Below are 25,828 nucleotides of genomic sequence, written 5' to 3'. Positions count from 1 at the left end.
CAGTCAGACACAACATAACTTAAATACAAATCAGTTATCTACATCATTATATGGAATGGCTCCATTAGTGCACCAGAGATCACACCACATTCATTATTCAACACTTACAACAGAAAATTAGAAAAATGTATAAACATGAAAATAATTTACTAAACTTTTATCAGTTTTTCAATTCATCTTATGCGATAAGGCAAATCAAAATAACTTTGAAGAATGTAATTTTTATATAGAATGTAATTTTCATACTAAAAGTATTATGATAACAGTATACTGCATGAGCATTTCTCTCTAGGCAAGTAACATCCTTACTTCCCATATTTCCTTCTCATAAAATGCTATTAATACAAATTCTATTAATCATTTATCACATATAGAAAAAAAAATCACTCCCAACAGATAGTACTCAAATTTGCAATGTAATATTTTATTATACAGTTATGAATTATATTAATACAAATTTTGTGACAAAGTGATAAAATTACCCTTTAAACAGATAACTAGATAAATATTTGAAATATTCTGTCCTGAAATAAAAAATAAATATTGTTTTGCAAAAATGACATACAATCAAAACAAAAAATAACTACCATTTATTAGCAACACTCGAAGATATCCATGAGTATAAAGAATGGAGGCTTGGTATATCAAAACAGCTTGGCTATTTGATGTCCTAAAGCTGAAAGCAATGTCACCTCTTCGCCATCCTGGTACTTCTATATAGGAATTCCATGTCTTAAATGTTATAACATACTCTTGCGTATCTAGAATTAAAAGGGGGAATGTAGCATATTTTTAATTAAGATTTCCATAGATATCAAGCTATGCGTTTTATTTGGGGAGTATTTAATTATTATGTAAAAATATTTGCATAACCAAGGAGACAACAGGAGTTTTAATATATATATATATATATATATATATATATATACACGAGGGTTGGAACTTTAATAGTGGCAACTATTTATTTACAAGGAATACAAAAGTGATTCATGTCACCATGTTTTACAGTCCTTCAATATAGTCGCCAGCGTTGTGTACAACTCGTTTCCAATGATGTGGAAGTCACAGAATACCTGTAGCAGCGCCTGTTTTGTTGATAGTTTGAATGGGTCAGTCTACTGCCGCAAGAATCTTAGGAACAGTTTGGAAGCGAGTGGTGGTTCGTTCATCTTAGGAATTAAGTCATAGTCACAAGGGCTTAGATCTGGGGAGTATGGTGGATGGTAAAGCACTTCCTAGTCTCATCGCTTGAACAAATCAGTCACAGCTTGCGCTGCATGCGGCCGAGCATTGTCATGCAAAATGAGAGGAGCGTTGTGCAGAAAGTGTCGCCGTTTTTTTCTCAAAGCTGGTTGGAGACTGTGCTCCAAAAATGAGCAGTAATACTGGGCAGTGATGGTCTGCTGTGGGGGAACGGTATGCATTAGGATGACACTATCACAGTCGTACACGAGAATCACCATAACTTACACATTGCTGGGGTTCTGACGTAATTTCGAACGTCGTGGTGACCCGTGATGACGCCATTCGTTTGACTGACGTTTCAGTTCTAGCTGCTACGATCGGGCCCAAGTCTCATCCAGCGTAATGATACGGCATAAAAAAGCATCTCCTTCGCACTCATAGCGCTCCACGTGGGTTCGGGCAGCATCGTATCATAGCCATTTCTGCATTTCCGTCAACTGATGTGGAACCCATCGTGAAGCAATTTTTCTCATGGACAGGCGCTCCTTCAGAATGTGCAGCACAGTCGTATGTGCTAATCCTGTTTGTCCGGCCAGCTGACGAATCATTTGGTGGCGATCACTGTCCATTAGTGCGGCAACAGCTTGCACGTCTGCATCGCTGACACTCGGACGACCTGGCCGCAGCATGTCTGCCACGTTTTGGCGTCCTTCATTGAATGCTTTCACCAATCTTGCTATGGTTCTGTAAGGCAATGCAGATTCCCCGCAAGCCTCTTGAAGGCTTTGATGACACTGTTGTGCTGTACAACCTCTGTCACATTCAATTTTTATCCAACATCGTTGTTCTTGTTTTGAAAACATCCTGACAACACTTACTTTAGACCGCGAGCTAATACAAGGATCCGTTCTTCGCGTCACTCCGCATGCGCGTGATGTAGGCAGGACGATTCTTTTTGCTGAGAGGTAAGGTAGGTATGTTCACATGTGGTATACGCGAAATTCTTTGGTTTTGTTACGTAGCGTTTTTTCAGCTGTGTTGACACTATTAAAGTTCCAACCCTCGTATATATATATATAAATAAACAAAAATTACTAATTTTAAAATTGTCATTGTAATTTAGGAGTACTTAAGAAAATATAAAATTTTAAAACAAATGTATCACATGCACACTTTAATATGCTCAATTTTTTTTTAATGAGTAAGAATTTTCTTTTCCTACCTGCATCTTTTACTGCAGTGGTCTTCAAATTGAATTCCATGTGACCCTGGGGTTTTTTTCAACTCTTTAAGGGTTTCCAAAATTTATAATCAAATCTTGAAAGGATTTTTTAATACCACATGGATTATAAGCCATTCAAAATAATTAAATTTTTGTTTCTATTATTAAGATAATGTGAAGTAGATCTGTTTATATGAGTAAAATAAATAATGAAAAAAATTACTTTTAGTCTCTACTTAAAGTGTATAATAATAACAACAAAATATTTTCAATGCTTTCAATAATTAATTTTTTAGAGATCAAGGGGTGTCTCGTCCCTAAAAAAATTATAGATTCATGGGTTCACTGAAATGAAAGTCTGAAGATCACTATGCTTAGCATTTCATTAATGTTAGAATTAATAATTAAAACTAATTCGAATAGTTTATCCAAAAATTATTTTTAAAGTAAGCTGTTTTTTAATGTTTTCATGTAAAGAAGAAAGACTATTAAATGCTTATTTTAACAGATATGATAGCTTAAATAATAATTTAAAATGATACCAAAAATTATGATGTTATGACTTTTTTAAAGATCTCCCCCTTAAAAGTTAGGCTTAGCAATGCAAAACCCTCCATCCTATGGGAGCATTCCTTTCGGCTCTCCTTCGTTCCCAGGGAATGTCTTAAACAAAGGCATGTCATCTTGAAAGTGTTATGCTTTCCTAATAGAATTCCATTCAGTATAAATATGTACAGCATCTTCAACATTACAACTTAGAAATATTTCATAAAGAAAAAAATATGAAAGCACTATTTGAACCAATTTCAAAGTTTAGAACACAATTAAAAAATTTACCAGTCTCTACACATTCAAGAGGGCCCAGAGTAAGTCGCCCTTCAGCTCCTGGCTCTAAATTTTCTGGCTGAAGAATATAAATTCTAGTTATGCCCAAATGACTTGGGTTTGTGTAGTCTCCTTCATCCACACGCCATCGAGAATCTACAATGTCACAGTTACATAGAAGTGAAGTATTTGCACATTCATGCTTTTCTGCACATTTGCATCCTTCTGACTGGCTGCCTATGCTTGTAATGTATTCATGACTACCCGATGATTTCATCCAAGTATAAGTCCGTAAGCTTAAAAAAATATTAAAAAAAACTAATTAAAAATTTAATAATTCTATTAATGACATTAAATGATTATTACTCTGCATATACTTTTATTAAAATTACAAAACTAAATTTAAATTGTTTATAACTATTTGTATAATGTAAAGGAAGTGTTGTAATCGTGAAAAATTTTGGTTACCATATTTCAATGAAAATATCCACTTCAACCACTCTAATCTATTTCAAAGATGTTTTTGCACGACATCAGTATGCATGGACAGAATAAAGAACTCTGTTTTCAAAACAGATTGTAAAATGGATTTAGAAGAGATTTCTTCATGATGTTCTGGTAAAGATTTGTTGTAGGATTAACAAGAATTTAAAATTTGTTTATATGGTACTAAGCCTAACAAGACCGCCATTAGTTTACATTTGAAATTCTTAGTTGAATAGTGAATTAAGTTGGCTTGTGCAGCAACTTCAGTGTCCTTTCGCTGAGTTGGATCAAAAGTAAACTTTCAATTTTTCGCACCAAAAAATCTGTCTTCCTCACTGGCTAAAATGCTTGTTTTTGCATAGAAACTATAATTTTATTTGTAAAAATTGTTTCTTTCAACTGTTTTTAACTGTACTTCGTGTTTTACGTTTTTCTGTATTTTACAATTTTTAACAATGCTCTAAGTTTTTATGTATTTTTGACTTACCAACAAATAAAAAACTGAATTAATTGAATGATAAATATATCTGTAACGAAATTCCAGGAAATAAGTTTAAATGAAATGAAGCAAAAAATGTGTATAATTTAATAGGCCATACAAGGGAGTCATGTGGTGTCCACATCAGACTTTGTTATTTAAATTTACAAATAATCATAATGGAATTTTACATTAGACTCACATTCGCGCAGACTGTCCCAGTCCAGTAGGCGGACAGCTCAGTTTCTAGTGATTTTATGTTCGAAGTTATTTTAACTGATTTAGGTACCCTCAGGTACACAAAAATGTCCATTTTTAGGACACCATCGTCTAAAACAGACGAAGAAGATACTGATACGGATTTAGATAGATCTTTCAGATCAACGAAGTCACACAAGCTAAGGAAAGAAGATTTCATCAAATCTCCGAAAAAGAAAATCAAGAAAGCAAAAACGGCAAGGAATGTACAGGAAGAATTACTTGAAGTGCTGAAGACTAGGTACAATACTGATAACATATATGATCTATCTGTTCAGGAGCAAGCGGATTTAATACCAAAATTTGGCTTAGAAGCAATCAAAAAGATGACAACCGAGCAGGAAGTCTCTGTATTATTTTGAGAAAGAAACAGGAAAACAAGGAGCAGAAGCAGAGCAGGAAGAAAAAGATAAGGGAACAAACTATAAAGAAGGAGAATGGAAATCACCAAAGAAATTTGCAAAACCACCCCAAGACTCAGAACCAATGGAAATTGAAAAAAAAAAAATCACTTCGAAAGATTAGATCCTGAAATTAACGCTGCAGAAGGAGGAGCCACAGAAGATGAAACTCCGCCCCCATAGTATTTCAGCAAGGACAAATCGACTGGATTAAAGTTGAAGGATATCTAAGAGAAAACTGCATTGATGAATTTGAAGCACAAATGAAGGGTCAAACTATCTTCATTCAGTTGAAAGGTGCAGAAGAGTATCATGCAATTACAGAAATGCTTAACAAGCGAGGGGTACCTTTCCACACCTACCAACTAAGCTGGGAAAAGCCAATAAAAGTAGTACTGAAAAATTTACCTGATAAAACCCCTGAAGAGTCAATCTTTGAAGATCTTCAAAGAAAGAAATTTCCGATCGTAAAAATTAAACAATTCCAAAGATCTCGCAAAACAATTTCGAGAAACTCCCAATGTGGCTGCTAGAATTAAAGAAAACCACAAATGGACAAGTGATTTACAGCCTCATTAATATGTTCAGCATAAATATCAGCATTGAAAAATGGAATCCTAAGAAAAGACCTACGCAGTGTTTTAGGTGCCAGGAGTGGGGACACTCCCAGCACCTACGCACAAACCCAGAAATATGCTGTAAATGCGGTGGACTGCACAGAAGCAATGTTTGCACGTTAAAAGAAGAAGAAAAACCCACCTGCATTTTCTGCAAAGAAAAACATGTTTGTAGCTATCGTGGATGCCCTGAATACCGATGCGAATTTGAGAAAAAACCAGAGCAGAAAACTAAACCTTCCATCCCAAAAGCAGAAGACTTCCCGCAATTAATTGCTGCTGAAATATCTGAAGAAAAACCTAGTAGAAAACTCTACAGTGAAAAAACACGGTCAAGAAAGGCTGAAATCCCAAATGAATTCAATGAAGCAGTTCATAGCTCCAAGATGAAAAAGTCCAAAAGTTGTTAGGAACCATCATCGAACATATTGATCGTATCAAAAAAGTAAAGACTACCTTAGAAAAACTAACTGCAGGATTTAAAGCAGCCATATGAATTGTACAAATTTCAGAAGATGAAAATTAAACATGCCTTTCAAATAATTATGCAGAATATTACAGGACTTTATTTTACTTTCACAAAAATATAACTCAATTCACAGCCCACTGTTTTCAAGCAGCATCTCACGGGATCAGTTCTTGGGAGGGTGACCTCTCACGTGACTGACTTCGGCGAATAACCTTTCAACACCTATAGACAGGATTTTTGCCATTAGTGAAAGGACTTCTCCTCACTCCAATGCAGTAAACAGAAGCTTGACCTCGAGGCTTTGCCATCCCGACCATCCTTTGTCTTCGGACATGGTCTTCATGCACCCTTGATCTATTTTAAAAATTACGAGCGGCCAATGGCCTACCTGATATATTGGTAAAAACTCTTTTGTAGAGACTATTAGTGAAATTGACGATTCAAGATTTATGGAATTTTACCTTTAGGCAGATAAAAACAAAAAATCAGCAAATATTATTTTAGCTACCATCACTGACATTAAAACAGTTTCTCTTCATTGATCATACAGATTTCTAAAAACCAATGTTGTTACTTGATTAGGATTCAAGTATGCTTAATTATGATAAAAATTTAGAATTTGCCTATGAAAGAGGTACAAGTTTGAACTATTTGGTTGTAACAAAAGTTTTCCCCTAAAAAAAAAATTCTTAATAAAGTTAGGGGGAATGAAAGCAGTACCTTTAGTGCAGGTAGTAATCACCACCCAAATCTTTGATTTTCTGCCAATGTTTTGGTAGATTTTTCAAAACTTCAGCCCAGAAACCTGGTGGCTGTAAGTCCAAAAACAGATCAACCTCATTATGTGCATCCTGAGCAAAATGGGAGATAGCACCAGCAAGATCTAGACCTGCAGGTGTGAAAAAAAGTAGAGATCCGAAGGAGCAATTCAGAGCTATATAATGGGTGTGGGAAAAAATCTTGAGTTCATACCGAGTCCAGCTGATGAAGGCGTGACATTTTATGTCTTTTATTTAACTATTTATCATGCAGTTAATCATTTATTAATTTTTTAATTATATCAAAATATTTTAATATTTAAATTATTAGTCATCTTGTTTTTTATTATTTATTTTATTAATTTTTACGCCTTCCTGACAGCCTTCCATAGAGCTCCGGCACTCCTGATTTTAGAAATTAAGCCCTGTGAATGCAAATATATGTGGTCTTGCATTAAACAACACAAATGAAGGAACATTACCTTTTTGTACTGGAACTCAGTTCGACGTTTTTCCTTAAAAGCAGTGTAAACACAGACTAGCATCTCACTCTCCACCTTACTATTGATGTTTTTAACTTTTTCAGATACTCTTTGCGTATAATACCATGAGATCCAACTAGATACAAAGGATGATCTTTTTATTAGTCAAACTGCACTTTGGGACACTGCCAAATGGCTCACCAGGCACAGACCAACCCCCTCTTCAGCCTGTGTTGTTGAAGTAAATCCACTTTTCCTCACAAGTGATGATCTGGTCCAGAATTTTGTCCTCATATTGATATTCGAGCAGATTAGTGCAGGTCCGAACATGTCTGTCTTTATCTGCTAGAGTCAGCTAATGCGTCACTCAGTGATTGCACCTGTACGTCAAGTTTATGTGATGCATAACGCAACTAATGTCTAACTCCTTAGCAAGTTCTCTAGTGGTTACATACTGATCTTCTACCACAAGTTCTCGCAGGCAGGCCTCATCAACATAAACAGGCCCACCACAGCACTCTGCTTCTCAGGGGCGTAGCTAGAGGGGTGCAAGGGGGGACATCTGTCCCCGGGTGCAGAAAATCTAAGGGGTGCCAAACTGATGTTATAACATTTTAGAATTAAATGTTTTCTATCCTTGGCAAGCAGCAGGGGGCACGAAATCTTCAGTTGTCCTTGGGCGCTGATAACCCTAGCTACGACTCTGCTGCTTCTTGAATGGCTAGTCCTTGTTTTTGAACTTTGGTACCAAACTTTTACAGTGTCATATGATACAATGCTAGTACCTAAAGCTGTAAACATGATTTGGTGACATTCTGTAGCTGACTTTTTTTCAACAGAACTGGAAGTAAATGATGGTTCTAATCTCTTAGTGTGATAGTTCTATTTCAGATACCTTTACTTAATGATAGCAATACTTTTTCATAAATTTCACAACACAGTACTCTAAAAGCAAGTCTCTTTCTTTCAAATGCCAAAAATCGTTTTACAAAATATGATTAAATATGCCAATGCAAACTGTTTGCACAGATGATATTTGTGGTGGCGGGAAAATTTTGTTAAAACCTGATATTTTTTAAAGCAGTTCAGGAGAAATGCAAAATGGTATAACAATAAACATCGAGGAACAAGTCACCATCACATGGAATAATTTTGTTAAAGCCTGATATTTTTTAAAGCAGTTGAGAACAAATGCAAAATGGTGTAACAATAAACATCGAGGAAAAAGTCACCATCACATGGAATATTATCTGCCTGAATTCATGTGGAGACGAGAAAGAGATGATCTGCATAAAAAAAGTTTAATAATGTTAAAAATTTCTGCTTTTAATTAAAATATGAAGAGAGTAGGTTTTTCTGTTTCTGATCACAAATGCTACTTTTATATTTAAATTTTTTAAAAAAAATTTACCAATGGCATTATTTCTCAGTTATTTATTTTTTGTATTTTAAATAAAATAAAGATTTTTTTTATTTATTTATTTATTTATTTAAAAGTTTTTATTTTATTTTTTGAATGTGTAGTTTGCTTTCTGATGTTGTTGCTTTAATAAATCTTTAAAGAAAGATTGTGAAGTGCATCATCGCCAGAAAAGAAAAGTCTCTGCTGTTGGTGAAATCTGTATTTACCTAAAGGCAAGTGCTTGATAAATAAATCATATGAAATTAATTTATATGATCCAAATAACAGAGAAAATTCCACTATTTCATACAAAGAGGTGAGTTTTAATAATAAAAATAGATAGTTTTCTACCACTTTTCTGCATATTCTTTCTCAATTGCTGAAATCCATTAATCCATTAACTACGTACGGTTTCAATGTATAAACATAATAAAGCTATGTGAAATAATTACAATATTTAAAATCAACTTACCCTAATGGTGTCTTGAAACATTCATATTTTATGTTTTGACTGCATGCTTTTGAATGTTTTACAAGCGACTGTAACATAGTTGGCGTAAATTCCCTGTATGTGACATCAATGTAAAATGACTGCATCCCAGCTTTTCTTACAACCTAAGATAAATAAAAGGACAATAAATACTGATAGCGCACCATTGAAATAAAGAAGAAATATATATATAATAAAGAAGAAATTTACTAATTTCACTAATTCACTGGTGAGTCATTTTATTAATTTTATTTAATGAAGGCATTATAACCAGAAAAAAGGATAATTATGAGTAGGCATTAAAACCAGAAAAAAGGATAATTATGAGTAAGATTTTAGAGGGGTAGGGGAAGGGGGATTTTTTTCCCTTGTAAAAGTACGTCAATGTTTTGTCAGGAGAGTCAAAGCAAAATTTATTTCATTTCTCAAATTTGAATTTTGAGAAAGAGAAAATCATGAATAAGATTCCCCCCTTCTCTTTTCATGTAAAGCACACCAGAACTTTTATCAAAGGGGGTGTAATGAAACATCAGCATTTTATTACTTTTATCTAATAATAAAATACAATTAATAATAGTTTCAATCTTTACTATATCATTTTCAATGCACTCATTTCTTCAGTGCAGTGAAAAGAATTTTTTAATAAGAAGTATTAATTTCAAGATTCCTAAATATTAATACTCAATATTAATTAATTAATTTCCAGATTCCTACATATTCCTAAATACTAGTAATATAACAGGTCTTTGCATGAGGAAAGAAGTACTTTTCTGTCATGTGCCTGTCATATTTTTTGGCACATCAAGACCCAATAATAGCACCATCGCCTGGGAACTATGTGTGTACATGTGTGCATTTAATAATAAAGAATAATAAAACATACACATATTTTACAATAGTGCTACCAAAATTAGTGCACATAGCAACAATGTTTATGTCATATAAAAACAGCTAATTTTGTAAATGTACTTCAGTTTGCTGCTAATTAAAAAGTTAAATGCTAAAGTACTGATGAGAATTCCTGTTTTTGGCAATTATTATCAGTATAAAATAAAATGAAAATGAAAATGTTATTCCAAAACCTAATCACTGCTCTTGAATTAATTCTTTTCAACCCTATTTTCATTGCAACATTATGTGATATATGAATCTTTTAATGCATATATTAAACCAAAAACAAAAATTTACTACAAAAAGTGGGATTAATAAAAAGAAATCGACAGCTAAATAGAAAATCTATCTTTGCATACAATGTAATTTATGTGTATAACAATAATATTTAGAAAAAAAATTTTTTTTGAAATAGCTTTATGTACACAGTCACTTGCCACCAAAACCCAATTCATCACCAAAATATTGCAAAATTACTTCAGATTTACCATAATTGTTTAACAATTCAACAAATAAAATCATCATAAATCTAACAAATTACAATTCTTAAATTACCTAAAACTTCAAAAAATATAGAATGCTCTATGAGGTAGCAAACATAAAAACCAAGACATTTATTTTTAATAATAAGGGAAAAGAAAAGAGATAGTTAATAAAGCCTTGATGAAAATTATGATAACAATATTACACACCATTTCTGGAGGCATGTTATTTTCAACTCTTGTGGCAATTGTACTACCGCTTTCATCACCCATATCACAGTACACATGTGCTGGAGGTAACGGTCCATTTCTGTCAATGTCAATAGTGTAGATACCTTTCTTTCTGTATCCAACAAGATATAGTTCTTCACATGTGCGCTTATAAAGAGCTGGTTTATTTCAAAGAGATCATAAATATGTAATTCAACAGAGTTTTGAGTTAAACTGCAAAATATCTAATAAAATGTACAAAATTTTAGAATTGATTGCATATACAATTGTAAAAATAAAACTATACCTCTTTTAGGATAATTATTGAGTAAAGATGAATTGAATAAAAGGCATGCAATCTTCTATATACGTTTAAACATTTACAAATTATTTCCTTTGAAAGATTTAAAATAGTACACAAAATCTACTAACATTAGAAATTATTTAACTCACAGAAGTGGCATGTTCTTCCAGTATATCCTGTTCTCTCACAATCACAATATGTTTCACCTTTTTCAACATAGCATCGACCTCCATGCTCACAAGCTTGAGGATTATTACACAAATTGACCAATAAGCAGCTATCTAAAGATACTTTGCCAGATACTTGCTTAGTATCCACAACAGTTCTTGGATCAATCCAATCCCCAGCAACATAAATGTCTCGCATACAACCAATAAAACCTAAGAGAAAGAAACAGATTACTTGAGAAGTAGCAAGGAATAAATACTTGTACAAGATAGGGAAAACAATAAACATTATGCAGTATTTTTGAAACACTGTAATTTCTTTTTCCAGTAATAAATATTACATGTTGCTAGTAAAATTATCAAGTTCTAATAAAATTTTATATGCTGTCTCCAAAATTAAGCCAACACACGGATGCAGAAGGTCCCATCAAATCCACATTAATTCTGCACTAGATTCTTCACCTGCAGTACATAAAAATTTATCCCCAAACTTCTATAACTCACAGTATTCATAGAAAACATGAAAGAAAAAATATGGCATTACATTTGATGTTCAAAAGATAAACTTTGTTGGAAATATAAAACTGCATATTGGATGAGAATATAGATATGCATTTTATACACTTTTATGCTAGCAAAAGATGAAAACCTTCATGGTAAGTGGTAATACAAGTATACTTTTTATGCAAATGAACAGCTCTCATCTGATTTGTATTAAAGGATGGCATCTAGAAGCTATTGGGTAACAGCAGTTCTTCTGTTTCCCAATGACTATGATAATAATGTATTCCACACATAAGTATTATGACAAGTTTTCCATCACTGGGCAATATTTTATGAACTGCAAGGGACTCTATCCATAGCTATCCATCAGGCTGACATCCCAATGTCAGTGCCATCCACAGTTTGCATGACAAATTGAGAAATACTGGAGACACTGTCCCAACAATAAATCTTCACAGACACTTTGATGATAAAACTCACAGTAATCTTATGCTATCAAATTACGATACTGTGATAGGTTAAAATAGATCTGAACCCAAGTTGAATTACAGGTGTCAGCTAAAGTAATACAGCATACCAGTTAAGAAGATAGTCAAAACAAATAACAATTTTAATTAATGGGGATGCTTTTTCTGAGTTACTGCAAACCCAGGTTACTTTCTGGGTTTCTGAGTTACTAAAAGTAATGTAAAGTTGCATAAAATGTTACATATTTATGTAAATGAAAAAAAATCAAACCAAGATAAAATATCAAAAATTGACAAATTAAAAAATAATTCACCTCTTTCCGCATTTTTGGCACTTGTTGTAAGAATCATTTGACTCATAAATTCAAGAGGATGTGTAAAAGTTGCTTTAGATGCATGCCGATAATCAACTTCTAATTTCACTTCACTGTTGTGGAAGAAATCAAATAATTACTATGCAAAATGAAAATAACTACTTTTAAAGCTAACATATGAAATAATAAAGAGAGAAAAACATTATAGAAAATTTCACTTAACATACAAAATTCTCATTTATTCACACTCACAGGGATTAGTAAAACAACTGGCCAAATGTGAAATTATTGAAAGTTTATCAAGAAATCACTTTTTGCTTGAATTAACAGAACTTTTGAATTAATGAGAATCTGCATAGAGATAAAAGGAAAAGGTTACTTATCATAATTTGCAACATTTCATGGAAAATCTTATCAGCATATCATTAAAGTAAACTGACTGAGATATAATTCCAATTGCAATGTATTTCAGAGGTTTTTATTCGTATAAAATTTGCATCTGTTTCGCCTTAAAAATTCTAAGTGTTTTTGAAAATTTTAGTCTTTAACTTTTTAGTAATAGATAAAAAGCTTTCTTACAAACAAAATTAACATCTTTTTCATTTAATTTATACATACTGCTGGCCAATGAAACTGCAACATTAACAAGGACAAAAATCTTACACATAAAGCTTTATTTTAAAGATGCATTACGGCACAAAGATGAAATCATTATTAAAATTTTCGATATGGTGATCGAACTGAATGTGCTACAATCAAACTAAATGCGGCCATGAGCAAGACTGACAACTGTAATATAGTGGATTAGAGAAACAAAAAGATTTTGGGTGACATTTTAATATATTGCACATCAGGTGACTGTAATCTGTTGCCAAATTTCATCTGTGATAGTTATTGGTGATCTAGACTATATGTGTTCAGCTAAGAAAAGATTTGGTAAATGTAATGGCCACAGTCTGCAGTATGTTTGGGAAGTATCCAACTTTGAGTGCTATGGCACTGTTCTGCTGGAAGGTGGCACAATGATGCTTCTAAAACTATGGGACAACCACAGCCATTAACACGTCTGCAATATAACACTGACTAGTCAGATGTGTATACCAGACAAGAGAAAGGCTTATATTCAATTGCAGCACAAACCATAACTCCGGTGCTAAGCCTGTAATGATAATACATAAAAAAATTGAAATGAGCACTCTCCATGTTGGCACCAGATGAACATTTATCAATAATTAATGCTGCACGGAGAAGAGAGATTTGTTTGAGAAGACTATATACATTCATTTGCATTGGTTTAATGCTTTGTTGTAGCAACAGATGCTTCAGCTATCCAGTTGAAGGTAAACAAAGCAATTGCCACCGTGCATATAGCATATGAACCTCAAAATGATATTTTCCCATTTTTACAGACCTTCTTGTTGTGTTGCTGACAGTATTTCCTTTGCCAGGGTATGTAATATAATTCTCTGCACAATATGGGTTATTTGCACAAGATGTATATTCTCTAGGGTCATACTCTAGGGTCATGTGAACTGACATGTCACTCTATCTACCTTTTCTACATCCCCAGGTTCTATACTCACATGATCAGATTTCATCCAAAATTAGTTGCAATTTGGTAGTATTACTATCTAAAATCACAACTCATAATTAGTCTCCCAAGGTCAAATTATTACACATGGTATTGCATGTTTCTTCCACAAAGTGTACGATACACTTCCAGTCAAATGAATAAGAAGACAATATGATTCCCATATGAAAAACCCATTCGCTTTTCTCTCTCACTAGGCCACTATTTATACACACCTATTATTTTCTTACATGCTGCATTGCTAATTATTTTTCATGGCTTACTATGTACTTTATCTGTGATGGAAATTTCATATTGATTTCATATCGAATTAAATTAGATGAAAAGTCAAATCTGTTATTTATACACTGAAATATTAAAGTATTAAAATTTTCAAGAAAAGTTATGTTTTTGAAAGCAAAGCAGATGTAGTTTAATTGAATGGTGTTAATATTAAATATGATGAGCTTGAATATGTTTTTGAGTTACAGCCAAACCTTGCTATAACTAATTCCGAGAGACTGGAAGTTTGGTTTGCTATATCCTATGCAAAAAAGAAAAAGCATCATTTCACAAAAATGTATAAAAATCAAAATATGAATTAAAAAAAAGGTTTAGATTGTCGCATCTATCAAAAGAAGTGAATAATAAATTTAATTAATGCAATCATATTAAGATTTAATTATTATAATGTAGAATTATTTAATTTGTAGCCCAATACTTGAGTTTCTCTAAAGTGTCTCACAAATTCATTTACGTCTGTTTGAAGTATTTCTCTAGATACTGGCAAATTACACTTTCTTTGAAAAGTGAGCCATTTTTACAATGCTTCTTTAACATCTGTATGATCCACCTCTCTTTTTCTTCAAATCCAAATTTTTCCACATGTAGAAATTATAGTTTCTATTTTTTCATATGGTATGAATTGTAGATTTGGATACACCAATCGATCTGGCTGCATCCATTTTGTTTTTTCAAATAATGTTGTTCATCTTATCTTCAACACAGAAGGTTCACATGTGCAGTTGGCCATGTGGATAAATTTATGACACAGAGAGACACAGCACACAGAATTTATGATACAGTGCAGAGAGTTTGGTCAAACAAAGCTTGACAGAGTTTTGCTTATCTAGAAAAGATAAAAAAAGGAAGACAATTTCATTATATAAATGCCTTATCTGATGTCCAGAGAGAATACAATCATCCCCCCCTAACATATGTGTGGTTGCAAAGCTTCAATAACCTATAAATATCCCATGCCTCACAAAAGACCTAAAGAATGCAAAACCTCTATTAGAGGGATAGAACTTAGAATATATACTCAAAAACAAATCTCTAAGATACTCTAGGATAAAAAATCCTAAAAAAAGCATCAAGTGTAAAGCTGCAAGCTTATAAGATCCAATACTTCCTCTTTCTCTGAATAATCATAGCATTATTTCTATCTGGCAGCCGATTATAAAAATTTGAATAGAATCAAAAGAACCAATTCATGTTTTTTGGTTGGATGGGTAGTACACCATATGATGTCCCAAGATATGCTTATTTTACCTTTGTTCACCTTGAACTAGGCATCACACAGCAATTTTTTTTTTTTTTTTTTATACACATAAAAGTGGGAGTGAAGACAAAAAAAATAACCTTAAATGTTTTCTTATATGAATGGAATGCAGATTTTAATACTCTAGATGTGTACATTCTTCTTTAAAACTTGCAGAAATTCAAGAAATAGTATTAAAAATACAGAAAAGATCTCAATCCAAAAATACCCATACGGTTTGTTTTATCTGATTTTTTCACTCTTGGAAGTTTGCTATTAAAGTGTAAAACAACATTAAGTGTGGAAATTGGGACAGACAGTTTTGTTCATTACATGAGGAGTTCATCATAAGCAGAGTTCATTATAGAAGGGTTTGACTAAAATAAGATTTTGTACATGCACATAATAGTATGTATATAAACTGCAAAGTATGGTATATATACACATAATAGCACACAGATAATATAGTTTTATATATACACATCAAAATATGGTAGGTTGCACACACAGCATTCAGATAATTTAAAAATTATAAAAACCAACCATAATTTAATAAATGTGTTCAAAACTCACTTTAAAAAAAAGATAGGCAATGAATGTTTAAAAAAATCTAGGAAATTTAAATTGATAATACTTACAGGCTTTACAACGTCCTTTCAAAATAAGCATGAAACAATTCATATTTAGTTATTTTTTATTCACTTATCATAAACATATTTATTTATTTAATGAAACATATATTTAAAGTTATTTTATCATGAATCAGAATTTTTACAGAAAATAATCATTTTTAAAATTTTGTACATCTTTCTGCATGAAAACATCATGGACTGTATTGTTCAATGATTGCAAAGCACATATGGGCAATCTGTCTGAGCTCCATCCAGTTTTGATCCAGTGGATGATATCTAAATGTCTCATATCTGCCTACAAATAATCTCTAAAAAATATTTGCAATGATGGAATATTAAGCATGCCCAATTGCAAAGACACTATAGTTACAAATAGCTATGCCTTATTCAGGATTTGAACATGTACCAATGATTTAGTAACTTCCCTTTTCTTACCAATACACAGGATCGCAGAAAACCTCATGAAATAGCATTGTATGCCGTAACATTTGTATTTTGTACTGAATTTAATAAGCATTTTACACATCAAAATTAGGTAACTTTATTTTGGCATAAATGAACAAAACTCTATTGATTTCAGGGGTGACATAACACAGATTCCTCTTCTTCAAGAGCAAAATAATTCTGCTAACGCATTTATTTCATACTTAAACAAATGAAATGAAATAAATTTCTTAGGTAAATAAGTTAAGCATCAGATATGTAACAGTAGAAATTAAATTTTTCACATATGCTGTCAGTACATAGCCATATTCTTTATGTATATGCATTATAAAATGACAGCTCTAAAATTTCAAATTCAATCAATCATGTTGATTAAAAAATCTCTTATTTTATTTAAAGTAGTCAATTTTTTACAATTAAGATTATCAAATTTTTGATTTTAATACACAGAGAAAGAAATTAGGGGCTCATATAAATATATTACCCTAAAAATATATTCTTCCACATTAAATACTTATTAAATCCAAAGATGACATTCAAAGAATTTTAATATGCAGATTTAAGCTACATGTAAACAAAATGAAAAATGGATTTACATACCCACTATCATAGACTATTCCTACATGATGCCATTCATCATCTGCTAAATTTTTACCCGATTTCTCATCATTCAAAGCCCATGTTTCATCCTTTGGTGAGCGATTGATAACAAATAATGCTACTCCTTTGTGCAGCAGCAACTGGAAAAGATTACATGTGAGGTCTGAAATTTTTACACAAATACGTTTGCAGCATTTATAATACATATAAATGCAATAATGTACTAAAATAATAGCCAAAGTCAAATCCTCATCCTTTCATTATTCCACAGAAATTTTTTATATCTTGAAGCTAGTCTCAAATAACAGCTTTTTTGTTCTTCCTTTTAATCCCTTACATGAATGTAAGACTAATTTGAAAATATTTTATCGTAATGTTTATTATATTGCTACAAAATTCCAGATTTTTCTTGGTGTCAAATGGATACTATAGTTAGCTTCTTAAATAAACTGAATCTTTTCTCATATCTTCACATAAAAATGCAAGTTTGGAAGGAAAAAAATGCTTATTCATCTCATTTCCTGTTGTAAGCAGCTACATTTTTTATGGACACAATATTTGTAGCTTTCATCTGTTTTCATCTGTGTTTCACTGTTACATTATATTTAAAATATTTGTTAATTTCTTTAAAGTCTGTAACTTCTTTATGATGAAACAATCCTGCATTGCACACCTACATAATATTTTAAAGACCAGTATTTTACTTTTTCTTTTAATAGAACTGTTTAGCAATTTTAGTCTTTGGAATATCTGGATTTTTAATTATTATTACAATGAATTTTGAATATAAACCAGCTGTATTAGTAATGCTATGTGGGAAAAAGAGTACAGCTGAATTTGGAATTAATATGACTCAGTGAATTAAACATAATTTTCAAGTAACAGTGAATGAAGGCTTTAAACTGAAATACTAAAATTATCACTCATTATAAATGAATCTGATTACTTAGAAATTTTAGATACAACTGATGATCATTATACAGGATTCATGTACACTTCTGAACATGAAAATTAATTACTTTTAAGGGCCATCAATGAAAAACATTAAGGACCTATCAAGCAAATTGGATTAAAGCAATATCTACATCTAAACACACAAAAGCAATTATCTACATCCAAATTTAACTTTTTTAATTTGTAAAAATAAATCTGTAAGCAGAATGCATTATTATTAAACAATTCTAATTTTTTTTTTTTAATCAAGAATAAAATTTACTTCATAAATTTTTTCAAGTAATTAGCATTGAGTTATAAAATTTCTTGAAACATTCATATTTAACACTTATAATAGTCCCCCATACCTTAAAGAAGATAATATTTTACTAACAGGAAAATTTATAAAGTTAGCTTTCTTTTTTTATGCCTCATTTCATCACGTACTCACTTAGTCCAAAGATATAGGCAGATTTTTTGGTCAAATAGCATAAGTTAAATTGTCAAGTAAAATAATAATCAGCATGACTCATAAAAGAAGCTTGGCTGTTGAAAGTGTTGAGAATTAGCTGCACTTTAACCCAGTTATGTCATAACTTCATGTAGATTTGCTGATGCTGAAACCCAGTTAATATGCAGTATTTGATATTAAAGTTCCAATAAAGCACTGAAGCACTAGAGATGATAACTGTTTTGTATTATTTTAGTCTTATTAGCTGTAAGGAATGAAGTTTTTAATTTTTCATATTTTTGTATTGTATCTTGCATCCAAAATATGAATTAAGAAAAGCAGATAACTCATCTTAACATGTGAAACAACTTCTGGGTGAGCATTTAGTTACCAATAATTAAATTACACAGCTAGATGATACCATTAGTCATAATAGATTTATATGCTTACAATTACTTTTTCTTTAATTTCTAACAAATATCCATTAAAAAGCACTAAAAGCATTTCGCATCAGTTATAATTTATGATATTGATTCAAAAATAATATTAGTATAAATACAGATTAAAAGCTGCAAACAACAAATGCAATTATGCATCATTTAAATTTTAAAATTTGCTAGGTATTTTAACTAATTTACATCAATTTTCTACTCTGTAATATATTTTTTTTAAGTTCATTTGTTTCAATAATAAATCAATCAATATCCCTACTAGTCTCTGCTTTATGGGAATAATTTGTTAATGTTTCAACAATGTACCTTTGAAAAGAATAATTTGTCCTCTCTTTATTAAATCCATTACATTTTCAATGAATTTCCTCTTCATTTCAGAATTTTTACATTTAATCAATGATTTCTGTAGTTTCAAAAAACTGCTTGTACATAGAATGAATAGAAGACACATCTAAATTTATTTCTTTAATAATGAGAGTACTGAGAATAAATATGAAATGATACAAGGTCAAACTCACCACCAAAGCCAGTGTGGCAGAATTTTTAGAATTTAGTGAAACTCCAAACAACAAAATTTACAGAACTGAATTATGCACAGTACATATATGATAAATTTTTTAATGAACTGTCGGTTTTCAATTTTTTTGATTGCTTTAATGCTTGTGTTCAGTGGGAGCTAAACATGCTGTGAGAAAGATTTCTGAAATTAAATAAATAACCCCATCCAAAATAAATGATCAAAGAAGAAAATATAAATAATTTTGTTTTCACTGTTTTTCCAAAAATTCTCCAAAGGATAAGAAATTTATCATAAATTTCCTTTCAAACACATCTATTACATGTTAATATCATGAAGACATTTTTGATTTCATCACATTTTTCTGGAAATTGTAGGTCTATAAATCTTGCCTTTAGATCTTCTGAGATGCAAGGTTTAAAATCAATAATAAAAAATTATACCTATTAACTCTAACAGCCAAAATTCAGAAGATAAAAAAAAGGGGAGAGAAGTGCACAGTGAATTTCAAAAGAAAACTGACACACATTTAAATATTCTGAAACAATTACACATGAAAAAAAATCTCTTATCATGAAAAACTATAAACGAATACAAATGAAATTAATTTTTAAATAATTACAGTAGTATTTTTCCCCCAAGAATTGTTTTGGAAACTGCTTTAACAGCATTTATTTTGTTTATTTTTCAGAATCAAGATATTCCACAGTCATCAAAATGGAAAGTAATAACCCTTTAAAATATGGCAGAAGAAAATAAAAAATATCTTAATCTTATTTCTGAAATATAATTTTAATACATTATCATTGCCACATAATAAAAATCCCAAAAAGGGATAAGTTGTTTTAAATTTCATGTAATATTTTATGAACTCTTCATTTGCAAAAAAGAAAGTATTTTGAAATGTTTATGTTTCAATCGAGGCAGAGCCTCATGCCTAAAACTTGAGTATAGTATGATATTTATATTAAGAAGTAGGAAAGAATTCAAACATTAACTCATCAAATACAAATTTGTCAATGCATCGCCAAAAAATATTCCTCCAAAATGTTAATTCACACTCAAAATGGCAGTCATTAATAATAATAAGAAGAAAGTTGGATAAGTGAAGGATAAGTGAAATTAAGAATCTTTTACTGGTTTTGGTTGAAATTAAGGACACTTAAAGACCAAAAATTGTTTCCAAAAAATCTAAGGACATTTAAATACTTTTAAGGATTGTATAAACCTCGTTATAATGACCTACAAACCTTGTTATAATTACCCTTTGTATCCTACTGAAAAAGGATGTTAAAAAAAATTATAGCTAAAGGTGATTTAACCAAAAAACATCAAGAAAACTTCAAAAACTATTAAATGTTATACAAACAACACAAAACTTTAATGTCATTATTTATTTCAAAAGCATTGCAACAAACCTTCTTCTTACCTCCCAGACACCAATTCCACTTTCTGTTTTTATTTCACCAGAAGCTAAAACACAGTTTCCTTGTAAAGTCTTGAATTCTAAAGACAGCTGCAGTTTTACAGTACTGGGCATTGTCAAAACCAGTTTTGATTCAGGAAGAGGAAATGTCACTGGGATCACATTTGTAAGATCGCATCCATATTCTGCTGCAAACCTACTATAGTACCGAGCTGTGTTATCTCCACTATACAAAGCATACAGGACACTTTTGTCATTAAAGTAAAAATTACGTAAACATCCTATGAATTTTTCCTTTGACTTCAAACCTAAGAAAGATATGAAAAATACCAAGTATAATTACGTATTACTCCACAAACAGTATGAAAAAACTGAATCTCATAATATGCATAATTTATATAAACACAGTAAGTGGGATATTTTACTTTTGTATAAGATGATACACTAAGGATACACAATACTATTCAAAGCAATAAAGGTTTAAATTATAAAGGCATACTAAACTACCCTTTATCGTGATGAAAAGATGAAGGAATGGGTATTTGCACCAAAAAAGAGGAAAATTAAAGAATATCTTATTATGGAATATCTGCTAAATTAAAAATACATATAAGAGAGGCCTAGAAAAACTAAAATGACATAAAAAGAAAAAATAAGAAAGCAGAAAATAAATCTGAAAGGTAAACAATGGAACATCAAGGGAGAGGGGATTGAAGTAAATTATACCTAACTTCAGTGGCACGACAGCCCTAGTGGGCCACGGCCAGCAGTGCCCCGAAATCTGTTTTCTTGACCTTGGGCCCTGAAATGAATCAGCATATCCTTGGGCAAGTGGTCAGCTTGTCGCAGGATCCTCACTGTTTAGTCCCCAAGCAAACTTGGTACTCATTTTATTGACCCATTCAAGGGATGAAAGGCTGAGTTAACCTTGCCCAGCACGGGGTTTGAACTCCAGACCTGTGGTGAAGCTGCGCAACGCGTTAGCCACTTAACCAATGGGCGGTCAGTAAATTATACCACTTGAAGAATAAAATTCTGGTTGAATACAACATAGAAAACTGACACACTAAAAATGCAAGAAAGGTAACGGCCTGGAGCGATGTGTGTATATTAAGATATTTTTATGCATTTACCCCTAAGAATCGACTAAGATCACCAATCTTCTCTCCACATTACCATGCAAAAGTAACAGGAAATCCCAGTTCAAAGGACATTTTAAATTTAAACCCCATTCAGATAGTCACAGATTTCTTCACAAAGATTTGGTGTACCTCTTACATATTTACGTAGATTTCAACCACGATCTGCTTACTATAATCCAAACCCAAGATGCAGTAAATAGCAATTATACTCTTTTCAACTGGAATCCTAAGCTTAGCATTACTGAAGAGAATGATAAAAAAAAGAACTGTAAAAGAAGATAAGAATTTGCAGGAGGCATCACTGTTGACATACTTCAGGATGCACAAACTGAACTGAAATATGGCTTGTTCTATACTTTTAAGTATATTTTGAACATAAAGCCAAATGTGTATGGAAATACGCATATACAACAACCCAACAACAATCGAATAAGGGATAGTCTAAGCAACTAACAGAATAAGATATATATAGAATATTAAAGTACATACTCTTACATGAGTTAAGCAAAATTAGAAAACACATTTACTGTAGATACGGAGATGTGGATAAGCAAAATTTTCTGAAAGATGGGATGATGAAACCAAAAAAGCTAAATATCTATTGCTATGTATAGCTTTTTTGTACATTACTTTACAAATAGTAATAAATAGAAACCTTTGTCCTGTTTTAATTTCTTTATTAAGTCTAAAATCATGGGTTAAAAGAGTATCAGGGTCATTTGTGAGATCTCATGTGTATACCTGAGACAAACAGTGCATGCATTAGAAAGCAAAATCTTTGAATGCATCCAGAATGGACAGTAAAGGACAGCCTTAATGTAAGTTAGCCTCAACTTCTAATTTGCAGACTATCATATTTAGACTACATTTAAAACACATTCTCATTTTTTGAGGAATATCTTAAGGTGCTACTTTGGTAGACGGTTGAATGGATACACCCGCAGCGCCGCAGCGCAGCGTGAAATTGATAAACAGATTTCGGAATGGTTAGAGAAACAAAGGATATGCCTTTATCCATTTTTTGCAGCAATTCCACTTTTTGTTTGATGGACATTGAAACATACTTTTGCTTTGTAGATCCTTTGGGAGCTCCAGAATCGGAAATTCTCTTTGACATAATCGAAAGTTCAAGCTTACTTTTATAAAATTGCTCTAACAGTCTGCAAAAAATAATAAGCCGGATCCAATTAGAAGATTACGGAACAACGCAATCTGCAACATTAACTGAAATATATAATTTTAGCTTTGCTTATACTGTCCGTTATACATTAAATGCATATGCGCTTGCGTAAAGGTATTATGCACAGAAAGTTTGTAGCTTTGAGGTTCGGATTATAGATCATTCTGGATTATGGATGTCCGGATTAAAGACTTTTGACAGTAGTTTTAACTCTAGGCGTGATGTAATCAGCTCCCTGATTGATTACTGAATATTTGAGCATTACCGCACCATTTTAAAATTTTATAATTCATCTCTTCGAATTCCTTAGATTTCATAGGAAATGGATATGTCCCTTTCAAAGATTAATGTTGTTATTGGTAAGTACCAAGAATTATTGGTATCGGAATTAAAAAAAAATTATATGAGACCTTATTCCTAATCAAAGCTTTCCTAATCAAAGATTTATTTATTAAATGTTACAAGGATCATAGAAAATTTATTTTAAATTTTTGGAGGAAACCTCGCTAACTGCTTCTTCAATGAAGTGCGAGAAATGTGGATCACGGATGAAGATCGTTAGAAGAGCCGATTCTGTGGACAGCCGTATATGGTATTGTGGTCATGGTGGAAGAAATAACCGCTGTAACAGTAAAAAAAGTATTAGACATTCCTCCTTTTTTACCGGCAATAAACTAATTGCTGTCATTTTAGCTCTAGGGTATGAAGCATTCTTTACTTATTTTAAAGTATTTGAATTTTAAGTAATATTTTAATTCTTTTAAGCGTTGGTATGATGGTTTTAATTCGATATTCAATTTACGTAATATTTTAATCCAATTTAACATTGGCGCAATGTTTTGATAACGGTGTTTATATTCTTTTTTTTTGCTATATGAAAGTAATAATTTAACCTTACTTTAGTATTTTATACTCATAGTAAATGTATTTATTTACATTCGCCTGCCATCTTAAAAAACATTTTCAACAAAAAATTAATCCATTATTTTTAACGATATTTATTTTTTTAAAGTTTCGAATACTACTTTACTAGGCGCAAAATACGTAAAAAAAAATATGTAAAAACAGTATTTTCAAGATGGCTGACAATCGTAAAAACAGCGCCAACAATTGTGCCAAAGTAAATCGCCAAAAATCCGTGCAACCGTCTACCAAAGTAGCACTTATCTTAAATGCAAAACAAATGTTTATATGCATGCATCTAACTTCTAGATATTTAAAAGACCTCTTTTAGCTTGTCCATTTTGCCTTATTGCATTTATTTTTCCAATAATATTTCAGATTACGGCCTTTTTGTGTGTGTGTGTGATTTATATTTTGTAATTTTACTAGCTTTCTAATTTGAAATAGTTTTCTTTTCGCACTAACCCTTTCTTTCTTGCTTTTTTTATGTTTCCATACTGTCAAGCTTTCTAACCTTATGAATCTCCCTTAAAAGTGCTCTGGAATTAATTTCAGTATTTATATATATATATAAATTTTAGTATTTATATAGAGGTGCAGTCTTAGTTAAGTATGCAGTCTTAGTAGTATTATTTTTAATTTTGTAATTTCTGTATGCCATCTTACCAGATTTAAACTGATGATCTATAATCCGGTAAAATTGATAATCCAGAATCGCCGAAGTCCCGACGAGTTGGGATTAACGACTTTTGACTGTACAAGTTATTTTCACAGTATACAATCCACATAATGTAACGACTTGAGTACAATATTTATTTTTGAAGGGTAATTACACTTCTAAAAAGAAGGTAGAGTATTTCTAAAGAAAAGACTGAACATCAGCACGCTAACATTAAAAAAACAGAGATTTGATCCATTAAAATTATATCAGATGCAACGTGGGTAAAATACTTTTGGGTAGAAAAACAAAGATCAGCAACTCTTCACTTTGCCTTCTTTTTTTAAGAGGGAATTTATATACATGCATACACTATACAATTTAAAATGCATACTTTTTATTATTTGAGAGGATTAATTAGTACTTGACTTTTTATTTACTGATTTTTGGGGGGAGGGGGGGAGAATCTAAGTTTTTTTTCATCATTTTTTATTTTTCTGACTTTTTATAATTTTCTAGATGAATGGAAATCCTGTAGTTATAAATGAAAAATAGCTTTGAACCATTAGAGAGTACTGAATGGGACTTTTTTTTTTTAAAAAATGCATAAAATGAAATTAACAGATAGAGACTACTTAAAATTATTAAATTTGCTCTTTGAGTTTCCAGTTTATTTACATAATTAAATCTAAAACTAAACATTGATTTTAAATTCTTAATCTTTATTTCTCAATTAATATTCAATTTTTTTAAAAAAAAGTTTTTCATTTGTACAAAAAAAGCAATGAATCCTACTTTATACAAAAATCTATAAAACATCATATTAAAAATATATCATACATTGATTCAGTTCTCTTTCAGGAAATGAAAGCTAACATTATTCTTCACAAAACTGATAAGATATTTTTGAACAAGATATCTTTAAAATGCCACATTTAGAAGAATTTAGAGATAAATATGTAAATTCA

At 31.4% G+C, this 25,828-nt stretch overlaps 1 protein-coding gene across 5 annotated transcripts in view; it reads right to left on the bottom strand.

Moving 5' to 3' along the window:
* Positions 1-25,828, bottom strand: part of LOC118199327 (axotactin-like) — a 260,812-nt gene that overhangs the window by 97,050 nt on the left and 137,934 nt on the right. For all 5 annotated transcript variants that reach the window (XM_085824186.1, XM_085824184.1, XM_085824183.1 and 2 more), the window contains 8 exons: positions 20,981-21,285; positions 17,199-17,338; positions 12,413-12,525; positions 11,110-11,340; positions 10,657-10,835; positions 9,056-9,198; positions 3,245-3,528; positions 588-761 (listed from right to left, as the gene is read on the bottom strand). In XM_085824186.1, coding sequence (XP_085680312.1) covers positions 588-761; positions 3,245-3,528; positions 9,056-9,198; positions 10,657-10,835; positions 11,110-11,340; positions 12,413-12,525; positions 17,199-17,338; positions 20,981-21,285 — 1,569 coding nt within the window. The remainder of the gene's footprint in view (positions 1-587; positions 762-3,244; positions 3,529-9,055; positions 9,199-10,656; positions 10,836-11,109; positions 11,341-12,412; positions 12,526-17,198; positions 17,339-20,980; positions 21,286-25,828) is intronic.

This window comes from Stegodyphus dumicola, chromosome 9 (genome assembly GCF_044657685.1).
Source record: "Stegodyphus dumicola isolate Sdum_Otavi_A_Nest chromosome 9, ASM4465768v1".
Taxonomy (NCBI): Eukaryota; Metazoa; Arthropoda; class Arachnida; order Araneae; family Eresidae; genus Stegodyphus; species Stegodyphus dumicola.
This window is presented reverse-complemented; position numbering and strand designations above follow the sequence as displayed.